The 22249-nt window shown below is 44.6% G+C and overlaps 1 protein-coding gene across 7 annotated transcripts in view; it reads left to right on the top strand.

Annotated features, from left to right (window-relative positions):
* The window catches only part of LOC110486089 (BAH and coiled-coil domain-containing protein 1), a 186404-nt gene that overhangs the window by 56147 nt on the left and 108008 nt on the right, over nt 1–22249 (top strand). The window contains exon 1 of one of the 7 annotated variants that reach the window (XM_036941863.1): nt 1–718. This exon is cut by the window's left edge and continues 32 nt beyond it. The exons of the other annotated variants lie outside the window; for them this stretch is intronic. Within the exon in view, the coding sequence (XP_036797758.1) occupies nt 706–718 (13 nt within the window). The 5' untranslated portion in view covers nt 1–705. The remainder of the gene's footprint in view (nt 719–22249) is intronic. 7 annotated transcript variants of the gene reach the window in all.

The following is a 22249-nucleotide window of genomic DNA, read 5'->3' as shown; positions in this document are numbered from 1 at the left end:
CTCTCCCTCTCTCTCTCCCGCGCCCTCTGTCCGTTTCTCCCCCGCTCTGACCACATCCACTAAAGTCCCTCCACAGGCACGCAGTTTGCAGAGTGTTGGAGGCGTGTAGTGCTGACACTTTCCCCCAGCCCTCCAGTCCTGCTCTGGCCTGGCTCCAGCTACAGCCTGGCTCTCTGGTTCTGATCAGACGGGCCCCCGCGCTCCAGTCCCTGGGGGGTCCAACTCTCCCACTCCACCCCCTCCAGAACACAAAGAGAGAGGGGGCCAGCTAAACTCTTGTCCTCCCACCACAGTTGTTTCCAAACCAACAGGAATTTGGCTACCAGTTCCTTTAATGTTTTCAAGATGACTCTGACTGTTCTGAGGAAATCCCCCCATTTTAGTAGCCATTTGAAATTCCTTTTTGTTTTTATTGCGAGGAAGTACGCACCGAGTTCCTCAGTCGGCTCCCAGGCTTCGTTCTGTGCAGTCTGTCAGTCAGTCTCTCTCTCTCTAGTGACTTTTCCAGGGTTGAGTTGCCGGGTTCAACTGTTTGTCTGGGAGTATTTCTGCAGTCTGGTTAGTTTCAGTGTTCGTCTGGGTTCCTGTATTACTGTGACATGGTATTACTGTGATAGGACACGTCTGTTGTTCTGAAATCAACTGAAGGACAGGATTGGAATATTCCACTGACAAGAGAGCAAAGAGTCTGCTGCCACTAACAGTATGTTCTTACTGGGTAAGTAGAGACTGGACTCTCTCCTTCTATTTCAATTCAATGGACTATGACTCTCTCTCTCTCTCGTCTTGTCTTAATGTGGCAGATGCCAGTCAGCCAGCCAGCCAGCCAGCCAGCCAGCCAGCCAGCCAGCCAGTCAGTCAGCCACGGGTTGGTTTGCTACTTCACCTTGTTTCTGACTCACAAAGTTCACAAAGACAAAGTTCCTGGAGAAAAAAAATAACTTTTCTGACTTTAATGTTTGATCACTCAGCTCTTCCTTCTATTGATTCAGTCTGAGAGAGGAAGGGAGGGGCTTTATTTTCTGGGCCTAGATGACAGGGGAAACGTTGGGGAGTATAATCATAAGCACACGCTGTATACTGAAGGTTACACATACTGCCTCGTGATATTGACTGTTGACTGACTGTGGGAACACAGTGGGTTTGTCTCCCATTCCTCCTCAGATAGTTGGCAGATGGAGTGATTCACAGCTCTGTATTGTGTCTGTTTTAGAGACATCTGTGTGGTGTCTGTAGATATATGTTGTGTGTGAAGATCTGTGTGTGTGTGTGTGTGAGAGAAATTGGAGTGTGTATGTGTCTCTCTTCTCCCTCTCTCCTCTCTCTCTCCTCTCTTCCCTCTCTCATCTCCTCTCTCTCCTTCCCCTCTCCTCCCTCTCTCCTCTCCTCCCTCTCTCTTCTTTCCCTCTCCTTTCTCCTCTCCTCCCTCTCTCCTCTCCTCCCCCTCTCTCTTCTCCTCCCTCTCTCCTCTCTTCCCCTCTCATCTCCTCTCTCTTCCCTCTCTCCTCTCCTCCCTCCCTCTCTCCTCTCCTCCCTCTCTCTTCTTTCCCTCTCCGTTCTCCTCTCCTCCCTCTCTCCTCTTCTCCCTCCCTCTCTCTTCTCCTCCCTCTCCTCTCTTCCCCTCTCATCTCCTCTCTCCTCCTTCTCTCCTCTCTTCCCTCCCTCTCTCCTCTCCTCCCTCTCTCCTCTCTTCCCTCTCTCATCTCCTCTCTCTCTCCTTCCCCTCTCCTCTCCTCTCCTCCCTCTCTCCTCTCCTCCCTCCCTCCCTCTCTCTTCTTTCCCTCTCCTCTCTCTTCTCCTCCCTCTCTCCTCTCCTCTCCTCCCTCCATCTCTTTTCTTTCCCTCTCCTCTCTCCTCTCCCTCTTTCTGATCTGTGCTGACCAGTGAGCTATGGAGAGCAGGTTGATGCAGTCAGCCTTCCACTCAGCCAGCCTTCCACTCAGCCAGCCAGCCTTCTACTCAGCCAGCCTTCCACTCAGCCAGCCTTCCACTCAGCCAGCCTTCCACTCAGCCAGCCTTCCACTCAGCTAGCCTTCCACTCAGCCAGCCTTCCACCCAGCCAGCCTTCCACTCAGCCAGCCTTCCACTCAGCCAGCCTTCCACTCAGCTAGCCTTCCACTCAGCCAGCCTTCCACTCAGCCAGCCTTCCACTCAGCTAGCCTTCCACTCAGCCAGCCTTCCACTCAGCCAGCCTTCCACTCAGCTAGCTTTCCACTCAGCCAGACTTCCATTCATCCAGCCTTCCACTCCGCCAGCCTTCCACTCTGCCAGCCTTCCACTCAGCCAGCCTTCCACTCAGCTAGCCTTCCACTCAGCCAGCCTTCCACTCAGCCAGCCTTCCACTCAGCCAGCCTTCCACTCAGCCAGCCTTCCACTAAGCCAGCCTTCCACTCAGCTAGCCTTCCACTCAGCCAGCCTTCCACTCAGCCAGCCTTCCACTCAGCTAGCCTTCCACTCAACCAGCATTCCACTCAGCCAGCCTCCATCCAGTAAGCCAACCAGTCAGTCAGTCAGTCATCCAGTCAGTCAGCCAGCCAGTCGGCAATCCAGCAAGATATATACAGTGCCTTGCGAAAGTATTCGGCTCCCTTGAACTTTGCGACGTTTTGCCAACTTTCAGGCATCAAACATAAAGATATAAAACTGTATTTTTTTGTGAAGAATCAACAACAAGTGGGACGCAATCATGAAGTGGAACGACATTTATTGGATATTTCAAACTTTTTTAACAAATCAAAAACTGAAAAATTGGGCGTGCAAAATTATTCAGCCCCCTTAAGTTAATACTTTGTAGCGCCACCTTTTGCTGCGATTACAGCTGTAAGTCGCTTGGGGTATGTCTCTATCAGTTTTGCACATCGAGAGACTGACATTTTTTCCCATTCCTCCTTGCAAAACAGCTCGAGCTCAGTGAGGTTGGATGGAGAGCATTTGTGAACAGCAGTTTTCAGTTCTTTCCACAGATTCTCGATTGGATTCAGGTCTGGACTTTGACTTGGCCATTCTAACACCTGGATATGTTTATTTTTGAACCATTCCATTGTAGATTTTGCTTTATGTTTTGGATCATTGTCTTGTTGGAAGACAAATCTCCGTCCCAGTCTCAGGTCTTTTGCAGACTCCATCAGGTTTTCTTCCAGAATGGTCCTGTATTTGGCTCCATCCATCTTCCCATCAATTTTAACCATCTTCCCTGTCCCTGCTGAAGAAAAGCAGGCCCAAACCATGATGCTGCCACCACCATGTTTGACAGTGGGGATGGTGTGTTCAGGGTGATGAGCTGTGTTGCTTTTACGCCAAACATAACGTTTTGCATTGTTGCCAAAAAGTTCCATTTTGGTTTCATCTGACCAGAGCACCTTCTTCCACATGTTTGGTGTGTCTCCCAGGTGGCTTGTGGCAAACTTTAACCGACACTTTTTATGGATATCTTTAAGAAATGGCTTTCTTCTTGCCACTCTTCCATAAAGGCCAGATTTGTGCAATATACGACTGATTGTTGTCCTATGGACAGAGTCTCCCACCTCAGCTGTAGATCTCTGCTGTTCATCCAGAGTGATCATGGGCCTCTTGGCTGCATCTCTGATCAGTCTTCTCCTTGTATGAGCTGAAAGTTTAGAGGGACGGCCAGGTCTTGGTAGATTTGCAGTGGTCTGATACTCCTTCCATTTCAATATTATCGCTTGCACAGTGCTCCTTGGGATGTTTAAAGCTTGGGAAATCTTTTTGTATCCAAATCCGGCTTTAAACTTCTTCACAACAGTATCTCGGACCTGCCTGGTGTGTTCCTTGTTCTTCATGATGCTCTCTGCGCTTTTAACGGACCTCTGAGACTATCACAGTGCAGGTGCATTTATACGGAGACTTGATTACACACAGGTGGATTGTATTTATCATCAGTAGTCATTTAGGTCAACAATGGATCTATATATATATATATAGATAGATGGATGGATGGAGAGAGAGAGAGAGAGAGAGAGAGAGGGAGAGAGAGAGAGAGAGAGAGAGAGAGAGAGAGGGAGAGAGAGAGAGAGAGAGAGATTAGCATGTGTATTTCCCTGATAAGGAAGTTTGTGAAAAAAGTATGTCAGTACAGTACAGTGTGTTAGTACAGTACAGTGTGTTAGTACAGTACAGTGTGTTAGTACAGTACAGTGTGTTTGTACAGTACAGTACAGTGTGTTAGTACAGTGCAGTGTGTTTGTTCAGTACAGTACAGTGTGTTAGTACATTACAGTTCAGTGTGTTAGTACAGTACAGTTCAGTGTGTTAGTACAGTGTGTTAGTACAGTACAGTGTGTTAGTACAGTGTGTTAGTACAGTACAGTGTGTTAGTACAGTACAGTACAGTGTGTTAGTACAGTACAGTGTGTCAGTACAGTACAGTACAGTGTGTTAGTACAGTACAGTGTGTCAGTACAGTACAGTACAGTGTGTTAGTACAGTACAGTACAGTGTGTTAGTACAGTACAGTACAGTGTGTTAGTACAGTACAGTGTGTTAGTACAGTACAGTGTGTCAGTACAGTACAGTGTGTTTGTACAGTACAGTACAGTGTGTTAGTACAGTACAGTGTGTTATTACAGTGCAGTGTGTTTGTTCAGTACAGTACAGTGTGTTAGTACATTACAGTTCAGTGTGTTAGTACAGTACAGTTCAGTGTGTTAGTACAGTACAGTGTGTTAGTACAGTACAGTGTGTTAGTACAGTGTGTTAGTACAGTACAGTACAGTGTGTTAGTACAGTACAGTGTGTTATTACAGTGCAGTGTGTTTGTTCAGTACAGTACAGTGTGTTAGTACATTACAGTTCAGTGTGTTAGTACAGTACAGTTCAGTGTGTTAGTACAGTACAGTGTGTTAGTACAGTACAGTGTGTTAGTACAGTGTGTTAGTACAGTACAGTACAGTACAGTGTGTTAGTACAGTACAGTGTGTTATTACAGTGCAGTGTGTTTGTTCAGTACAGTACAGTGTGTTAGTACATTACAGTTCAGTGTGTTAGTACAGTACAGTTCAGTGTGTTAGTACAGTACAGTGTGTTAGTACAGTACAGTGTGTTAGTACAGTGTGTTAGTACAGTACAGTACAGTACAGTGTGTTAGTACAGTACAGTGTGTTATTACAGTGCAGTGTGTTTGTTCAGTACAGTACAGTGTGTTAGTACATTACAGTTCAGTGTGTTAGTACAGTACAGTTCAGTGTGTTAGTACAGTACAGTGTGTTAGTACAGTACAGTGTGTTAGTACAGTGTGTTAGTACAGTACAGTACAGTACAGTGTGTTAGTACAGTACAGTGTGTTATTACAGTGTAGTGTGTTTGTTCAGTACAGTACAGTGTGTTAGTACATTACAGTTCAGTGTGTTAGTACAGTACAGTTCAGTGTGTTAGTACAGTACAGTGTGTTAGTACAGTACAGTGTGTTAGTACAGTGTGTTAGTACAGTACAGTACAGTACAGTGTGTTAGTACAGTACAGTGTGTTAGTACAGTACAGGTCAGTGTGTTAGTACAGTACAGTTCAGTGTGTTAGTACAGTACAGTGTGTTAGTACAGTGTGTTAGTACAGTACAGTGTGTTAGTACAGTGTGTTAGTACAGTACAGTGTGTTAGTACAGTACAGTGTGTTAGTACAGTGTGTTAGTACAGTGTGTTTGTACAGTACAGTACAGTGTGTTTGTACAGTACAGTGTGTCAGTACAGTGCAGTGTGTTTGTACAGTACAGTACAGTGTGTTAGTACAGTACAGTTCAGTGTGTTACTACAGTACAGTTCAGTGTGTTAGTACAGTACAGTGCAGTGTGTTTGTACAGTACAGTACAGTGTGTTTGTACAGTACAGTACAGTGTGTTTGTACAGTACAGTGTGTTAGTACCGTACAGTACAGTGTGTCAGTACAGTACAGTGTGTTAGTACAGTGCAGTGTGTTTGTACAGTACAGTGTGTTAGTACAGTACAGTGTGTTTGTACAGTACAGTACAGTGTGTTAGTACAGTACAGTGTGTTAGTACAGTACAGTACAGTGTGTCAGTACAGTACAGTGTGTTAGTACAGTACAGTGTGTTAGTGCAGTACAGTGTGTCAGTACAGTACAGTTTGTTAGTACAGTACAGTGTGTTAGTACAGTACAGTGTGTTAGTACAGTACAGTGTGTTAGTACAGTACAGTACAGTGTGTCAGTACAGTACAGTGTGTTAGTACAGTACAGTGTGTTAGTACAGTACAGTACAGTGTGTCAGTACAGTACAGTGTGTTAGTACAGTGTGTCAGTACAGTACAGTGTGTTAGTACAGTACAGTGTGTTAGTACAGTACAGTACAGTGTGTTAGTACAGTACAGTGTGTTAGTACAGTACAGTACAGTGTGTCAGTACAGTACAGTGTGTTTGTACAGTACAGTACAGTGTGTTAGTACAGTACAGTGTGTTAGTACAGTACAGTACAGTGTGTCAGTACAGTACAGTGTGTTAGTACAGTACAGTGTGTCAGTACAGTACAGTGTGTTAGTACAGTACAGTGTGTTAGTACAGTACAGTGTGTTAGTACAGTACAGTGTGTCAGTACAGTACAGTGTGTTAGTACAGTACAGTACAGTGTGTTAGTACAGTACAGTGTGTTAGTACAGTACAGTGTGTTAGTACAGTACAGTGTGTCAGTACAGTACAGTGTGTTAGTACAGTACAGTGTATTAGTACAGTACAGTGTGTTAGTACAGTACAGTACAGTGTGTTAGTACAGTACAGTGTGTTAGTACAGTACAGTGTGTTAGTACAGTACAGTGTGTTAGTACAGTACAGTACAGTGTGTTAGTACAGTACAGTACAGTGTGTTAGTACAGTACAGTACAGTGTGTTAGTACAGTACAGTGTGTTAGTACAGTACAGTGTGTTAGTACAGTACAGTACAGTGTGTTAGTACAGTACAGTACAGTGTGTTAGTACAGTACAGTGTGTTAGTACAGTACAGTGTGTTAGTACAGTACAGTGTGTTAGTACAGTACAGTACAGTGTGTTAGTACAGTACAGTACAGTGTGTTAGTACAGTACAGTACAGTGTGTTTGTACAGTACAGTACAGTGTGTTAGTACAGTACAGTACAGTGTGTCAGTACAGTACAGTGTGTTAGTACAGGACAGTGTGTCAGTACAGTGTGTCAGTACAGTGTGTTAGTACAGTACAGTACAGTGGATTTGTACAGTACAGTGCGTGAGTGTGTTTGTACAGTACAGTGTGTTTGTACAGTACAGTGCGTGAGTGTGTTTGTACAGTACAGTGTGTTTGTACAGTACAGTGCGTGAGTGTGTTTGTACAGTACAGTGTGTTTGTACAGTACAATGTGTTTGTACAGTACAATGTGTTTGTACAGTGCAGTACAGTGTGTTTGTACAGTACAGTGTGTTTGTACAGTACAGTGTGTTTGTACAGTACAGTGGGTTTGTACAGTACAGTGGGTCAGTACAGTGGGTTTGTATAGTACAGTGTGTTTGTACAGTACAGTGTGTTTGTACAGTACAGTGTGTTTGTACAGTATAGTGCGTGAGTGTGTTTGTATAGTACAGTGGGTTTGTACAGTACAGTGGGTTTGTATAGTACAGTGGGTTTGTACAGTACAGTGCGCCCCAATCCCATTCATCCTGTTATTGTGGAGTATAATTCCCCTAGTGACGACAGAATGTCACGTCCCAGTGCCACAGTGATGGTATGGATGTCACATCCGAGCAGATTAAACAATCTCAACTGGCAAAGATGACCGTCCCCCAACACTTAGAGACAGATTAGAAAGATGACCGTCCCCCAACACTTAGAGACAGATTAGAAAGATGACCGTCCCCCAACACTTAGAGACAGATTAGAAAGATGACCGTCCCCCAACACTTAGAGACAGATTAGAAAGATGACCGCCCCCCAACACTTAGAGACAGATTAGATGTGGGGAAACCCTGTCTAATGTGTGATAATCCCTGCTGCTGTGGAGAGCCTGGCTTTATGGGGTTTGTGCTGCTGGAGCAATGAGCCCTGGGTGTTGCTCCAGACTGAACACACACACACACACATACACACACACACACACACACACACACACACACACACACACACACACACACACACACACACACACACACACACACACACACACACACACACACACACACACACACACACAGTATACTGACCAGCTGCATCATCTGCCCACTGTTCTGTTGTAATGCAGCCACCTCCCCTCTAGCTGTTTCCCCGCTGTCGTTCCCATGACAACATCTCCCTGTTCTCTCAAGCCCCTCCCCCGGTTCCACTTTCCTGCCTGCTGCTCGCTCCAGGGCCTCAGTCGGGTCTCTACTGAAAGTGTGTGTGTGTGTGTGTGTGTGTGTGCGTGTGTGTATGTTGTGTGTGTGTGTGTGTGTGTGTGTGAGAGAGCGCTGATTTCCTACCCATTCTGCATACAGAGGAACCTCCTACTCCAGAGGTTCAGAAACATGGCAGTCTGTGTGTGTTTATCTGCATGTACCGTATGTGTGTGTCTGTGTCTGTGTCTCTGTGACAACCTAGGAAGGAAGAGAACAAAGGAGATTGGTGAAGTGTTGGGGTCCCCCCCCCCCCCCGTCCTTTAGTTCCATAACAGGATTAATCTCCATCCCTGTTGATTAGGATGCACATGACCCAACTCTCTTAAGCAGCCTATAGAAGTGCTCCATTGGCACCACATAACATACTTTACCGCCAAATAAATAAACACTGGTTCAAAACGACAGGCGAGAGGCGAGAGAAAACACTGTTACGAGAGGTTCGGCTTAGCGTCTCGCAACTACCATGTCATCCTTTTAATAACCGGTTAAATAAACAGCCATCGTTGGCCTCGGCTGAGTCGGCTCGCTGCTCTCATGCCTTGGTCCTCAGCTCTTCTCTTGCTCTGTCTTCATTGGCAGCAGCTATGATTGACAGGCTGTGTTCCCACCTATGCATTCATTAGGTTTGAAAGAGGGATTTGACACAGAGAGGGTGAATTACATAAATGGAGGCAAGATGTCTGTCTCTACGTCATAGCTCTGCATGCTCGCACACTCACACGCACACACAAACACTAACACACACACTCTACATACACGTACATTGTAATGTTGTAATATTGTTGTATTGTAGATATGTGGTGGTACAGTAGTGGTGTGATAATGTATTGTATTGTAGATATGTGGTGGTAGAGTAGTGGTGTGATAATGTATTGTATTGTAGATATGTGGTGGTAGAGTAGTGGTGTGATAATGTATTGTATTGTAGATATGTGGTGGTAGAGTAGTGGTGTGATAATGTATTGTATTGTAGATATGTGGTGGTAGAGTAGTGGTGTGATAATGCATTGTATTGTAGATATTTGGTGGTAGAGTAGTGGCGTGATAATGTATTGTATTGTAGATATGTGGTGGTAGAGTAGTGGCGTGATAATGTATTGTATTGTAGATATGTGGTGGCAGAGTAGTGGTGTGATAATGTATTGTATTGTAGATATGTGGTGGTAGAGTAGTGGTGTGATAATGTATTGTATTGTAGATATGTGGTGGGAGAGTAGTGGTGTGATAATGTATTGTATTGTAGATATGTGGTGGTAGAGTAATGGTGTGATAATGTATTGTATTGTAGATATGTGGTGGTAGAGTAGTGGTGTGATAATGTATTGTATTGTAGATATGTGGTGGTAGAGTAGTGGTGTGATAATGCATTGTATTGTAGATATTTGGTGGTAGAGTAGTGGCGTGATAATGTATTGTATTGTAGATATGTGGTGGTAGAGTAGTGGCGTGATAATGTATTGTATTGTAGATATGTGGTGGCAGAGTAGTGGTGTGATAATGTATTGTATTGTAGATATGTGGTGGTAGAGTAGTGGTGTGATAATGTATTGTATTGTAGATATGTGGTGGGAGAGTAGTGGTGTGATAATGTATTGTATTGTAGATATGTGGTGGTAGAGTAATGGTGTGATAATGTATTGTATTGTAGATATGTGGTGGTAGAGTAGTTGTGTGATAATGTATTGTATTGTAGATATGTGGTGGTAGAGTGGTGGTGTGATAATGTATTGTATTGTAGATATGTGGTGGTAGAGTAGTGGTGTGATAATGTATTGTATTGTAGATATGTGGTGGTAGAGTAGTGGTGTGATAATGTATTGTATTGTAGATATGTGGTGGTAGAGTGGTGGTGTGATAATGTATTGTATTGTAGATATGTGGTGGCAGAGTAGTGGTTGTACCTTACTGCTGCCTGTCAGTGGGTAAGGTGAGGGTTGACTGGGAGGTGAAAGCATCTGGCTTTGTTTTAGATGAGATTAAAGGTAGCAGAGAAAGCAGCTCAGTGAAGTCTTGACCAGCACAGCAACAGACATGACCCTGTCAACCAACCAGCAACAGACATGGCCCTGTCAACCAACCAGTAGGAGACATGGCCCTATCAACCAACCAGTAGGAGACATGACCCTGTCAACCAACCAGCAACAGACATGGCCCTGTCAACCAACCAGCAGGAGACATGGCCCTATCAACCAACCAGCAACAGACATGGCCCTGTCAACCAACCAGCAGGAGACATAGGTCCACAGACGATGCAATCTCAACCACACTGCACACTGCCCTAACCCATCTGGACAAGAGGAATACCTATGTGAGAATGCTGTTCATCGACTACAGCTCGGCATTCAACACCATAGTACCCTCCAAGCTCGTCATCAAGCTCGAGACCCTGGGTCTCGACCCCGCCCTGTGCAACTGGGTACTGGACTTCCTGACGGGCCGCCCCCAGGTGGTGAGGGTAGGCAACAACATCTCCTCCCCGCTGATCCTCAACACTGGGGCCCCACAAGGGTGCGTTCTGAGCCCTCTCCTGTACTCCCTGTTCACCCACGACTGCGTGGCCACGCACGCCTCCAACTCAATCATCAAGTTTGCGGACGACACAACAGTGGTAGGCTTGATTACCAACAACGATGAGACGGCCTACAGGGAGGAGGTGAGGGCCCTCGGAGTGTGGTGTCAGGAAAATAACCTCACACTCAACGTCAACAAAACTAAGGAGATGATTGTGGACTTCAGGAAACAGCAGAGGGAACACCCCCCTATCCACATCGATGGAACAGTAGTGGAGAGGGTAGCAAGTTTTAAGTTCCTCGGCATACACATCACAGACAAACTGAATTGGTCCACTCACACAGACAGCATCGTGAAGAAGGCGCAGCAGCGCCTCTTCAACCTCAGGAGGCTGAAGAAATTCGGCTTGTCACCAAAAGCACTCACAAACTTCTACAGATGCACAATCGAGAGCATCCTGGCGGGCTGTATCACCGCCTGGTATGGCAACTGCACCGCCCTCAACCGTAAGGCTCTCCAGAGGGTAGTGAGGTCTGCTCAACGCATCACCGGGGGCAAACTACCTGCCCTCCAGGACACCTACACCACCCGATGTCACAGGAAGGCCATAAAGATCATCAAGGACATCAACCACCCGAGCCACTGCCTGTTCACCCCGCTATCATCCAGAAGGCGAGGTCAGTACAGGTGCATCAAAGCTGGGACCGAGAGACTGAAAAACAGCTTCTATCTCAAGGCCATCAGACTGTTAAACAGCCACCACTAACACTGAGTGGCTGCTGCCAACACACTGACACTGACTCAACTCCAGCCACTTTAATAATGGGAATTGATGGGAAATGATGTAAATATATCACTAGCCACTTTAAACAATGCTACCTTATATAAATGTTACTTACCCTACATTATTCATCTCATATGCATACGTATATACTGTACTCTATATCATCGACGGTATCCTTATGTAATACATGTATCACTAGCCACTTTATACTATACTATGCCACTTTGTTTACATACTCATCTCATTTGTACATACTGTACCCGATACCATCTACTGTATCTTGCCTATGCTGCTCTGTACCATCACTCATTCATATATCCTTATGTACATATTCTTTATCCCCTTACACTGTGTACAAGACAGTAGTTTTGGAATTGTTAGTTAGATTACTTGTTATTACTGCATTGTCGGAACTAGAAGCACAAGCATTTCGCTACACTCGCATTAACATCTGCTAACCATGTGTATGTGACAAATAAAATTTGATTTGATTTGATTTGATTTGATTTGATTTGTCAACCAACCAGCAACAGACATGGCCCTGTCAACCAACCAGCAGGAGACATGGCCCTGTCAACCAACCAGCAACAGACATGGCCCTGTCAACCAACCAGTAGGAGACATGGCCCTATCAACCAACCAGTAGGAGACATGGCCCTGTCAATCAACCAGCAACAGACATGGCCCTATCAACCAACCAGCATCAGACATGGCCCTGTCAACCAACCAGTAGGAGACATGGCCCTATCAACCAACCAGCAACAGACATGGCCCTATCAACCAACCAGCAACAGACATGGCCCTATCAACCAACCAGCAACAGACATGGCCCTATCAACCAACCAGCAACAGACATGGCCCTATCAACCAACCAGTAGGAGACATGGCCCTGTCAACCAACCAGCAACAGACATGGCCCTATCAACCAACCAGTAGGAGACATGGCCCTGTCAACCAACCAGCAACAGACATGGGCCTGTCAACCAACCAGCAACAGACATGGCCCTGTCAACCAACCAGTAGGAGACATGGCCCTGTCAACCAACCAGTAGGAGACATGACCCTGTCAACCCACCAGTAACAGACATGGCCCTGTCAACCAACTAGCAACAGACATGGCCCTGTCAACCAACCAGTAGGAGACATGGCCCTGTCAACCAACCAGTAGGAGACATGACCCTGTCAACCCACCAGTAACAGACATGGCCCTGTCAACCAACTAGCAACAGACATGGCCCTGTCAACCAACCAGTAGGAGACATGACCCTGTCAACCAACCAGCAACAGACATGGCCCTGTCAACCAACCAGTAGGAGACATGGCCCTATCAACCAACCAGTAGGAGACATGGCCCTGTCAATCAACCAGCAACAGACATGGCCCTGTCAACCAACCAGCAGGAGACATGGCCCTGTCAACCAACCAGCAACAGACATGGCCCTGTCAACCAACCAGCAGGAGACATGGCCCTGTCAACCAACCAGCAACAGACATGGCCCTGTCAACCAACCAGTAGGAGACATGGCCCTGTCAACCAACCAGTAGGAGACATGGCCCTATCAACCAACCAGCAACAGACATGGCCCTATCAACCAACCAGCAACAGACATGGCCCTATCAACCAACCAGTAGGAGACATGGCCCTGTCAACCAACCAGCAACAGACATGGCCCTATCAACCAACCAGTAGGAGACATGGCCCTGTCAACCAACCAGCAACAGACATGGGCCTGTCAACCAACCAGCAACAGACATGGCCCTGTCAACCAACCAGCAACAGACATGGCCCTGTCAACCAACCAGTAGGAGACATGGCCCTGTCAACCAACCAGTAGGAGACATGACCTTGTCAACCCACCAGTAACAGACATGGCCCTGTCAACCAACCAGTAGGAGACATGGCCCTATCAACCAACCAGTAGGAGACATGGCCCTGTCAATCAACCAGCAACAGACATGGCCCTGTCAACCAACCAGTAGGAGACATGACCCTGTCAACCAACTAGCAACAGACATGGCCCTATCAACCAACCAGCAACAGACATGGCCCTGTCAACCAACCAGCAACAGACATGGCCCTGTCAACCAACCAGTAGGAAACATGGCCCTATCAACCAACCAGTAGGAGACATGACCCTGTCAACCAACCAGCAGGAGACATGGCCCTGTCAACCAACCAGCAACAGACATGGCCCTGTCAACCAACCAGTAGGAGACATGGCCCTATCAACCAACCAGTAGGAGACATGGCCCTGTCAACCAACCAGCAACAGACATGGCCCTATCAACCAACCAGCATCAGACATGGCCCTTTCAACCAACCAGTAGGAGACATGGCCCTGTCAACCAACCAGCAACAGACATGGGCCTGTCAACCAACCAGCAACAGACATGGCCCTGTCAACCAACCAGCAACAGACATGGCCCTGTCAACCAACCAGCAGGAGACATGGCCCTATCAACCAACCAGTAGGAGACATGACCCTGTCAACCAACCAGCAGGAGACATGGCCCTGTCAACCAACCAGCGGGTCAATATGTCTAGACTCTGGAGTGGCAGGGTGTGCAGTCAGCAGGAGCCAATCAGATCGCCAGGCCAGGGATGATGAGCATCGCCCTCCTATGAATACTATTAACCTCTGTTCAGGTTTTGACTACCAGTCAGCCCATTTATATTGTCCACTAGACATTTTATCTCTGTTGAGTGACGTACAGTCTCAGGATCAGTGGTGGTGGTCATGTCTGCTTACTGAGTGTTGAAAGCCTAATAATATGTTCTGACCCCGGACCAGCTAAAGGGACCTCTACAAGCTTTAGCTTCTCCCCTCTGTCTAAATATCTATGGATTAGTGCTCTCCTCACCTCCTCTTTCCCTCTTCCTGCTGCTTGGCTTGTTATTATCCCTCTCCTCTTCTCCTGGTACCTCCTCCTCTATCCCTCCCTCTCTCAGGACATATCTGTGGTCCTCCCTCTCTCAGGACATGTCTGTGGTCCTCCCTCTCTCAGGACATGTCTGTGGTCCTCCCTCTCTCAGGATATGTCTGTGGTCCTCCCTCTCTCAAGACATGTCTGTGGTCCTCTCCTCTCAGGATATGTCTGTTGTCCTCCCTCTCTCAGGACATGTCTGTGGTCCTCTCCTCTCAGGACATGTCTGTGGTCCTCCCTCTCTCAGGACATGTCTGTGGTCCTCCCTCTCTCAGGACATGTCTGTGGTCCTCTCCTCTCAGGACATGTCTGTGGTCCTCCCTCTCTCAGGACATGTCTGTGGTCCTCCCTCTCTCAAGACATGTCTGTGGTCCTCTCCTCTCAGGACATGTCTGTGGTCTTCCCTCTCTCAGGACATGTCTGTGGTCCTCCCTCTCTCAGGACATACAGTGCCTTGCGAAAGTATTCGGCCCCCTTGAACTTTGCGAACTTTTGCCACATTTCAGGCTTCAAACATAAAGATATAAAACTGTATTTTTTTGTGAAGAATCAACAACAAGTGGGACACAATCATGAAGTGGAACGACATTTATTGGATATTTCAAACTTTTTTAACAAATCAAAAACTGAAAAATTGGGTGTGCAAAATTATTCAGCCCCCTTAAGTTAATACTTTGTAGCGCCACCTTTTGCTGCGATTACAGCTGTAAGTCGCTTGGGGTATGTCTCTATCAGTTTTGCACATAGAGAGACTGAAATTTTTTCCCATTCCTCCTTGCAAAACAGCTCGAGCTCAGTGAGGTTGGATGGAAAGCATTTGTGAACAGCAGTTTTCAGTTCTTTCCACAGATTCTCGATTGGATTCAGGTCTGGACTTTGACTTGGCCATTCTAACACCTGGATATGTTTATTTTTGAACCATTCCATTGTAGATTTTGCTTTATGTTTTGGATCATTGTCTTGTTGGAAGACAAATCTCTGTCCCAGTCTCAGGTCTTTTGCAGACTCCATCAGGTTTTCTTCCAGAATGGTCCTGTATTTGGCTCCATCCATCTTCCCATCAATTTTAACCATCTTCCCTGTCCCTGCTGAAGAAAAGCAGGCCCAAACCATGATGCTGCCACCACCATGTTTGACAGTGGGGATGGTGTGTTCAGCTGTGTTGCTTTTACGCCAAACATAACGTTTTGCATTGTTGCCAAAAAGTTCAATTTTGGTTTCATCTGAACAGAGCACCTTCTTCCACATGCTTGGTGTGTCTCCTAGGTGGCTTGTGGCAAACTTTAAACTACACTTTTTATGGATATCTTTAAGAAATGGCTTTCTTCTTGCCACTCTTCCATAAAGGCCAGATTTGTGCAATATACGACTGATTGTTGTCCTATGGACAGTCTCCCACCTCAGCTGTAGATCTCTGCAGTTCATCCAGAGTGATCATGGGCCTCTTGGCTGCATCTCTGATCAGTCTTCTCCTTGTATGAGCTGAAAGTTTAGAGGGGACGGCCAGGTCTTGGTAGATTTGCAGTGGTCTGATACTCCTTCCATTTCAACATTATCGCTTGCACAGTGCTCCTTGGGATGTTTAAAGCTTAGGAAATCTTTTTGTATCCAAATCCGGCTTTAAACTTCTTCACAACAGTATCTCGGACCTGCCTGGTGTGTTCCTTGTTCTTCATGATGCTCTCTGCGCTTTTAACGGACCTCTGAGACTATCACAGTGCAGGTGCATTTATACGGAGACTTGATTACACACAGGTGGATTGTATTTATCATCATTAGTCATTTAGGTCAACATTGGATCATTCAGAGATCCTCACTGAACTTCTGGAGAGAGTTTGCTGCACTGAAAGTAAAGGGGCTGAATAATTTTGCACGCCCAATTTTTCAGTTTTTGATTTGTTAAAAAAGTTTGAAATATCCAATAAATGTCGTTCCACTTCATGATTGTGTCCCACTTGTTGTTGATTCTTCACAAAAAAATACAGTTTTATATCTTTATGTTTGAAGCCTGAAATGTGGCAAAAGGTCGCAAAGTTCAAGGGGGCCGAATACTTTCGCAAGGCACTGTATCTGTGGTCCTCCCTCGCTCAGGACATATCTGTGGTCCTCCCTCTCTCAGGACATGTCTGTGGTCCTCTCCTCTTAGGACATGTCTGTGGTCCTCCCTCTCTCAGGACATGTCTGTGGTCCTCTCCTCTCAGAACATGTCTGTGGTCGTCCCTCTCAGGACATGTCTGTGGTCCTCTCCTCTCAGGACATGTCTGTGGTCCTCTCCTCTCAGGACATGTCTGTGGTCCTCTCCTCTCAGTGTGGATGCTGCATGGTATATATCTCTCTCTCTGGGACATGTTAATAATGCAGGAGGCTTAGTTGATTAATGTGGGGGCTGGGGGCTTAGTGTGGGTGTGTGTGTTCGTGTGTGTGTGGGGGGCTGGGAGTGTGGAGGCCTTGTCAGGAGAGTGGTTGGGAGAACTGGCTGGCTGGCTGGCTGGCTGACTGGCTGGGCTCATAATCAGCCCACACCTTTGGCTCGTGGTGCCGACAGGGGCTGTCCTCAGAGACGTGGGTGAGAGGAGGGAAAGTGGCGGGAGAGGAGAAGGGGATGGAGGAGGGGTGGTGGTACTGTACAGGGCTGTTCCATTACACCTCCTCTATCTAAATGTATTAGTGTGGTTTCTAGTGTTAGGCTGAAACAGTAGTACATCCCAGACTGGTCTCATACATCAGACGTAACATAGTAAATGTGAATCCATGTTACTTAAACCTTCCTCTAACCCTAACCCTAACCTTAACCTCTTACCCTGACCCCTAGAGCTAGCTAACGTTAGCAATAGCCACCTAGGTTTTTTAAATTCGTCCCAAGTACGAATTGTAATTCGTAACATATTGTAGGAATTGTAATTGGTAACATATTGTAGGAATTGTAATTCGTAACATATTGTAGGAATTGTAATTGGTAACATATTGTAGGAATTGTAATTCGTAACATATTGTAGGAATTGTAATTCGTAACATATTGTAGGAATTGTAATTCGTAACATATTGTAGGAATTGTAATTGGTAACATATTGTAGTGTAATTCGTATCATATTGTAGGAATTGTAATTGGTAACATATTGTAGGAATTGTAATTGGTAACATATTGTAGGAATTGTAATTGGTAACATATTGTAGTGTAATTCGTATCATATTGTAGGAATTGTAATTGGTATCATATTGTAGGAATTGTAATTGGTAACATATTGTAGGAATTGTAATTGGTAACATATTGTAGGAATTGTAATTGGTAACATATTGTAGTGTAATTCGTATCATATTGTAGGAATTGTAATTGGTATCATATTGTAGGAATTGTAATTGGTAACATATTGTAGGAATTGTAATTGGTAACATATTGTAGGAATTGTAATTGGTAACATATTGTAGGAATTGTAATTGGTAACATATTGTAGGAATTGTAATTGGTAACATATTGTAGGAATTGTAATTCGTAACATATTGTAGGAATTGTAATTGGTAACATATTGTAGGAATTGTAATTGGTAACATATTGTAGGAATTGTAATTGGTAACATATTGTAGGAATTGTAATTGGTAACATATTGTAGGAATTGTAATTGGTAACATATTGTAGGAATTGTAATTGGTAACATATTGTAGGAATTGTAATTCGTATCATATTGTAGGAATTGTAATTGGTAACATATTGTAGGAATTGTAATTGGTAACATATTGTAGGAATTGTAATTCGTAACATATTGTAGGAATTGTAATTGGTAACATATTGTAGGAATTGTAATTGGTAACATATTGTAGGAATTGTAATTGGTAACATATTGTAGGAATTGTAATTCGTAACATATTGTAGGAATTGTAATTGGTAACATATTGTAGGAATTGTAATTGGTATCATATTGTAGGAATTGTAATTCGTAACATATTGTAGGAATTGTAATTCGTAACATATTGTAGGAATTGTAATTGGTAACATATTGTAGGAATTGTAATTGGTAACATATTGTAGGAATTGTAATTCGTATCATATTGTAGGAATTGTAATTGGTAACATATTGTAGTGTAATTGGTAACATATTGTAGGAATTGTAATTGGTAACATATTGTAGGAATTGTAATTCGTAACATATTGTAGGAATTGTAATTGGTAACATATTGTAGGAATTGTAATTGGTAACATATTGTAGGAATTGTAATTGGTATCATATTGTAGGAATTGTAATTGGTAACATATTGTAGGAATTGTAATTGGTAACATATTGTAGGAATTGTAATTGGTAACATATTGTAGGAATTGTAATTCGTAACAAATTGTAGGAATTGTAATTGGTAACATATTGTAGGAATTGTAATTGGTAACATATTGTAGGAATTGTAATTGGTAACAAATTGTAGGAATTGTAATTGGTAACATATTGTAGGAATTGTAATTCGTAACATATTGTAGGAATTGTAATTGGTAACATATTGTAGTGTAATTCGTATCATATTGTAGGAATTGTAATTGGTATCATATTGTAGGAATTGTAATTCGTAACATATTGTAGGAATTGTAATTGGTAACATATTGTAGGAATTGTAATTGGTAACATATTGTAGGAATTGTAATTGGTAACATATTGTAGGAATTGTAATTGGTAACATATTGTAGTGTAATTGGTAACATATTGTAGGAATTGTAATTGGTAACATATTGTAGGAATTGTAATTGGTAACATATTGTAGGAATTGTAATTGGTAACATATTGTAGGAATTGTAATTGGTAACATATTGTAGTGTAATTGGTAACATATTGTAGGAATTGTAATTGGTAACATATTGTAGGAATTGTAATTGGTAACATATTGTAGGAATTGTAATTCGTAACATATTGTAGGAATTGTAATTGGTAACATATTGTAGGAATTGTAATTGGTATCATATTGTAGGAATTGTAATTGGTAACATATTGTAGGAATTGTAATTGGTAACATATTGTAGGAATTGTAATTGGTAACATATTGTAGGAATTGTAATTCGTAACAAATTGTAGGAATTGTAATTGGTAACATATTGTAGGAATTGTAATTGGTAACATATTGTAGGAATTGTAATTGGTAACATATTGTAGGAATTGTAATTGGTAACATATTGTAGGAATTGTAATTCGTAACATATTGTAGGAATTGTAATTGGTAACATATTGTTCGATGTGTAATTCTTAACATACCATATGGATTGTAATTGCTAACACAACATACTAAATGGATGATGGACATTCACAAATGAATACATACCATACCAATTGTAACATGTCATCCTAAATGGAGTGTCTCAGATGTACATACAGAATGATACGAAATGCTCTGAGACCACGTTGTGCATCCGTGTAGTTTTGTTGTAGGACAGTCATTGTGTTAGAGTACAGGGAGACAAGGCAGGTCTGGTCTGTTATGTCTGTACTGTGTGTCAGTAGGTCTGGTCTGTTATGTCTGTACTGTGTGTCAGTAGGTCTGTCAGTAGGTCTGGTCTGTTATATCTGTACTGTGTGTCAGTAGGTCTGGTCTGTTAAATCTGTACCGTGTGTCAGTAGGTCTGGTCTGTTATATCTGTACTGTGTGTCAGTAGGTCTGGTCTGTTATATCTGTACTGCGTGTCAGTAGGTCTGTCAGTAGGTCTGGTCTGTTATATCTGTACTGTGTGTCAGTATATCTGGTCTGTTAAATCTGTACTGTGTGTCAGTAGGTCTGGTCTGTTAAATCTGTACTGTGTGTCAGTAGGTCTGGTCTGTTAAATCTGTACTGTGTGTCAGTAGGCCTGGCTCTCAACCTTGCTCTGTCACATGATCCCTACCACACAATTACATACCACGCACACACACACACACACACACACACACACACATACACACACAGCGGGTTGGGGTTTGGTGTGGTGTTGGAGCCAGAGGAGGCCAGGTTGGGGCTGTGGTCTGATTGAGCGGTGTGAGATAAGCTCAGGGATTGTGGGGGATTTCCACCTGTCTGGAGCTGTGGTCTACAGGGGACAGGAGAGGCAGAGTGTAGGAGGTGGAGAGAGCAGTAGTCCTGCTGCCATAGGCTGTTCCCTGCAGGGCTCCCCAGCACCGATGCCTTGTAGTCATTCTCTCTGAGCTCTAAAACCTGTCTGCTTAATGATTAGAGCTGAGACATTAGTGCTTTTTGGGGTCGGTTTGATTCGATTATTAAGAAATAATCAGTGTTTTCGATTATTTTGGTTGAATGCTGTAACAGCACAGAATCAAACAATGACCAGAAGTCCTATGATGGGAGTGACTGCCCAGTGCTGCTTATCCCAGTGCTGCTTATCCCAGTGCTGCTTAGCCCAGTGCTGCTTATCCCAGTGCTGCTTATCCCAGTGCTGCTTATCCCAGTGCTGCTTATCCCAGTGCTGCTTAGCCCAGTGCTGCTTAGCCCAGTGCTGCTTATCCCAGTGCTGCTTATCCCAGTGCTGCTTAGCCCAGTGCTGCTTATCCCAGTGCTGCTTATCCCAGTGCTGCTTATCCCGGTGCTGCTTATCCCGGTGCTGCTTATCCCAGTGCTGCTTATCCCAGTGCTGCTTATCCCAGTGCTGCTTAGCCCAGTGCTGCTTAGCCCAGTGCTGCTTATCCCAGTGCTGCTTAGCCCAGTGCTGCTTATCCCAGTGCTGCTTATCCCAGTGCTGCTTATCCCAGTGCTGCTTAGCCCAGTGCTGCTTATCCCAGTGCTGCTTAGCCCAGTGCTGCTTAGCCCAGTGCTGCTTATCCCAGTGCTGCTTATCCCAGTGCTGCTTATCACTCATTAACTATTTATTCACTTTACTTTCATCAAATATTTCAGTTGTTGTGTACATTACATGTGTTTTATGTGATATTTAGTAGTTTAAAACTACAACATCACACAGTTCAGCCTGGTTCTGGTTTATCTGTAGTGAAACAAGAGGAAACCCAGCTAAATGGATGTCTCCACTTCCGCCGAAGTCGGCTCCTCTCCTTGTTCGGCGGTCGACGTCACCGGCCTTCTAGCCATTTGTTTTGTCTTGTTTCCCCACACACCTGGTTTACATTCCCTAATCACACTACATATATATTCCCCCTGTTTCCCCCATGTCTTTGTGTGGAACTGTTTTGTTACATGTTTCATGTTACGCGCCAGGCTGGTTTTTCCCCGGGTTCCGTGTTGAACCCGAGTGGTTTTTCCCCGGGTTCCGTGTTGAACCCGAGTGGTTTTTCCCCGGGTTCCGTGTTGAACCCGAGTGGTTTTTCCCCGGGTTCCGTGTTGAACTCGAGTGTTTTTCCCCGGGTACCGTGTTGAACCCGAGTGGTTTTCCCCGGGTTCCGTGTTGAACCCGAGTGGTTTTTCCCCGGGTACCGTGTTGAACCCAAGTGGTTTTCCCCCGGGTTCCGTGTTGAACACACACACACACACACACACACACACACACACACACACACACACACTGTACTGTCTCTGACATGGTCGTCACACACACACTGTACTGTCTCTTGAGTGCTCATCCAAGGAAACCTCATGCATATGCATGGTAGCCAGTGACTTGGGGTAAAGAGATGAACAGGGAGATTGAGAGACAGAGAGAGAGAGAGAGAGAGAGTGTAAGTGAGAGAGACAGGGAGAGAGAGAGAGACAGAGAAAGAGAGAGTAAGTGAGAGGGAGG

Source organism: Oncorhynchus mykiss, chromosome 13, assembly GCF_013265735.2.
Source record: "Oncorhynchus mykiss isolate Arlee chromosome 13, USDA_OmykA_1.1, whole genome shotgun sequence".
Taxonomy (NCBI): domain Eukaryota; kingdom Metazoa; phylum Chordata; class Actinopteri; order Salmoniformes; family Salmonidae; genus Oncorhynchus; species Oncorhynchus mykiss.
Note: the sequence above shows the minus strand (reverse complement) of the source record. Positions and strands in the feature narration are given on the sequence as shown.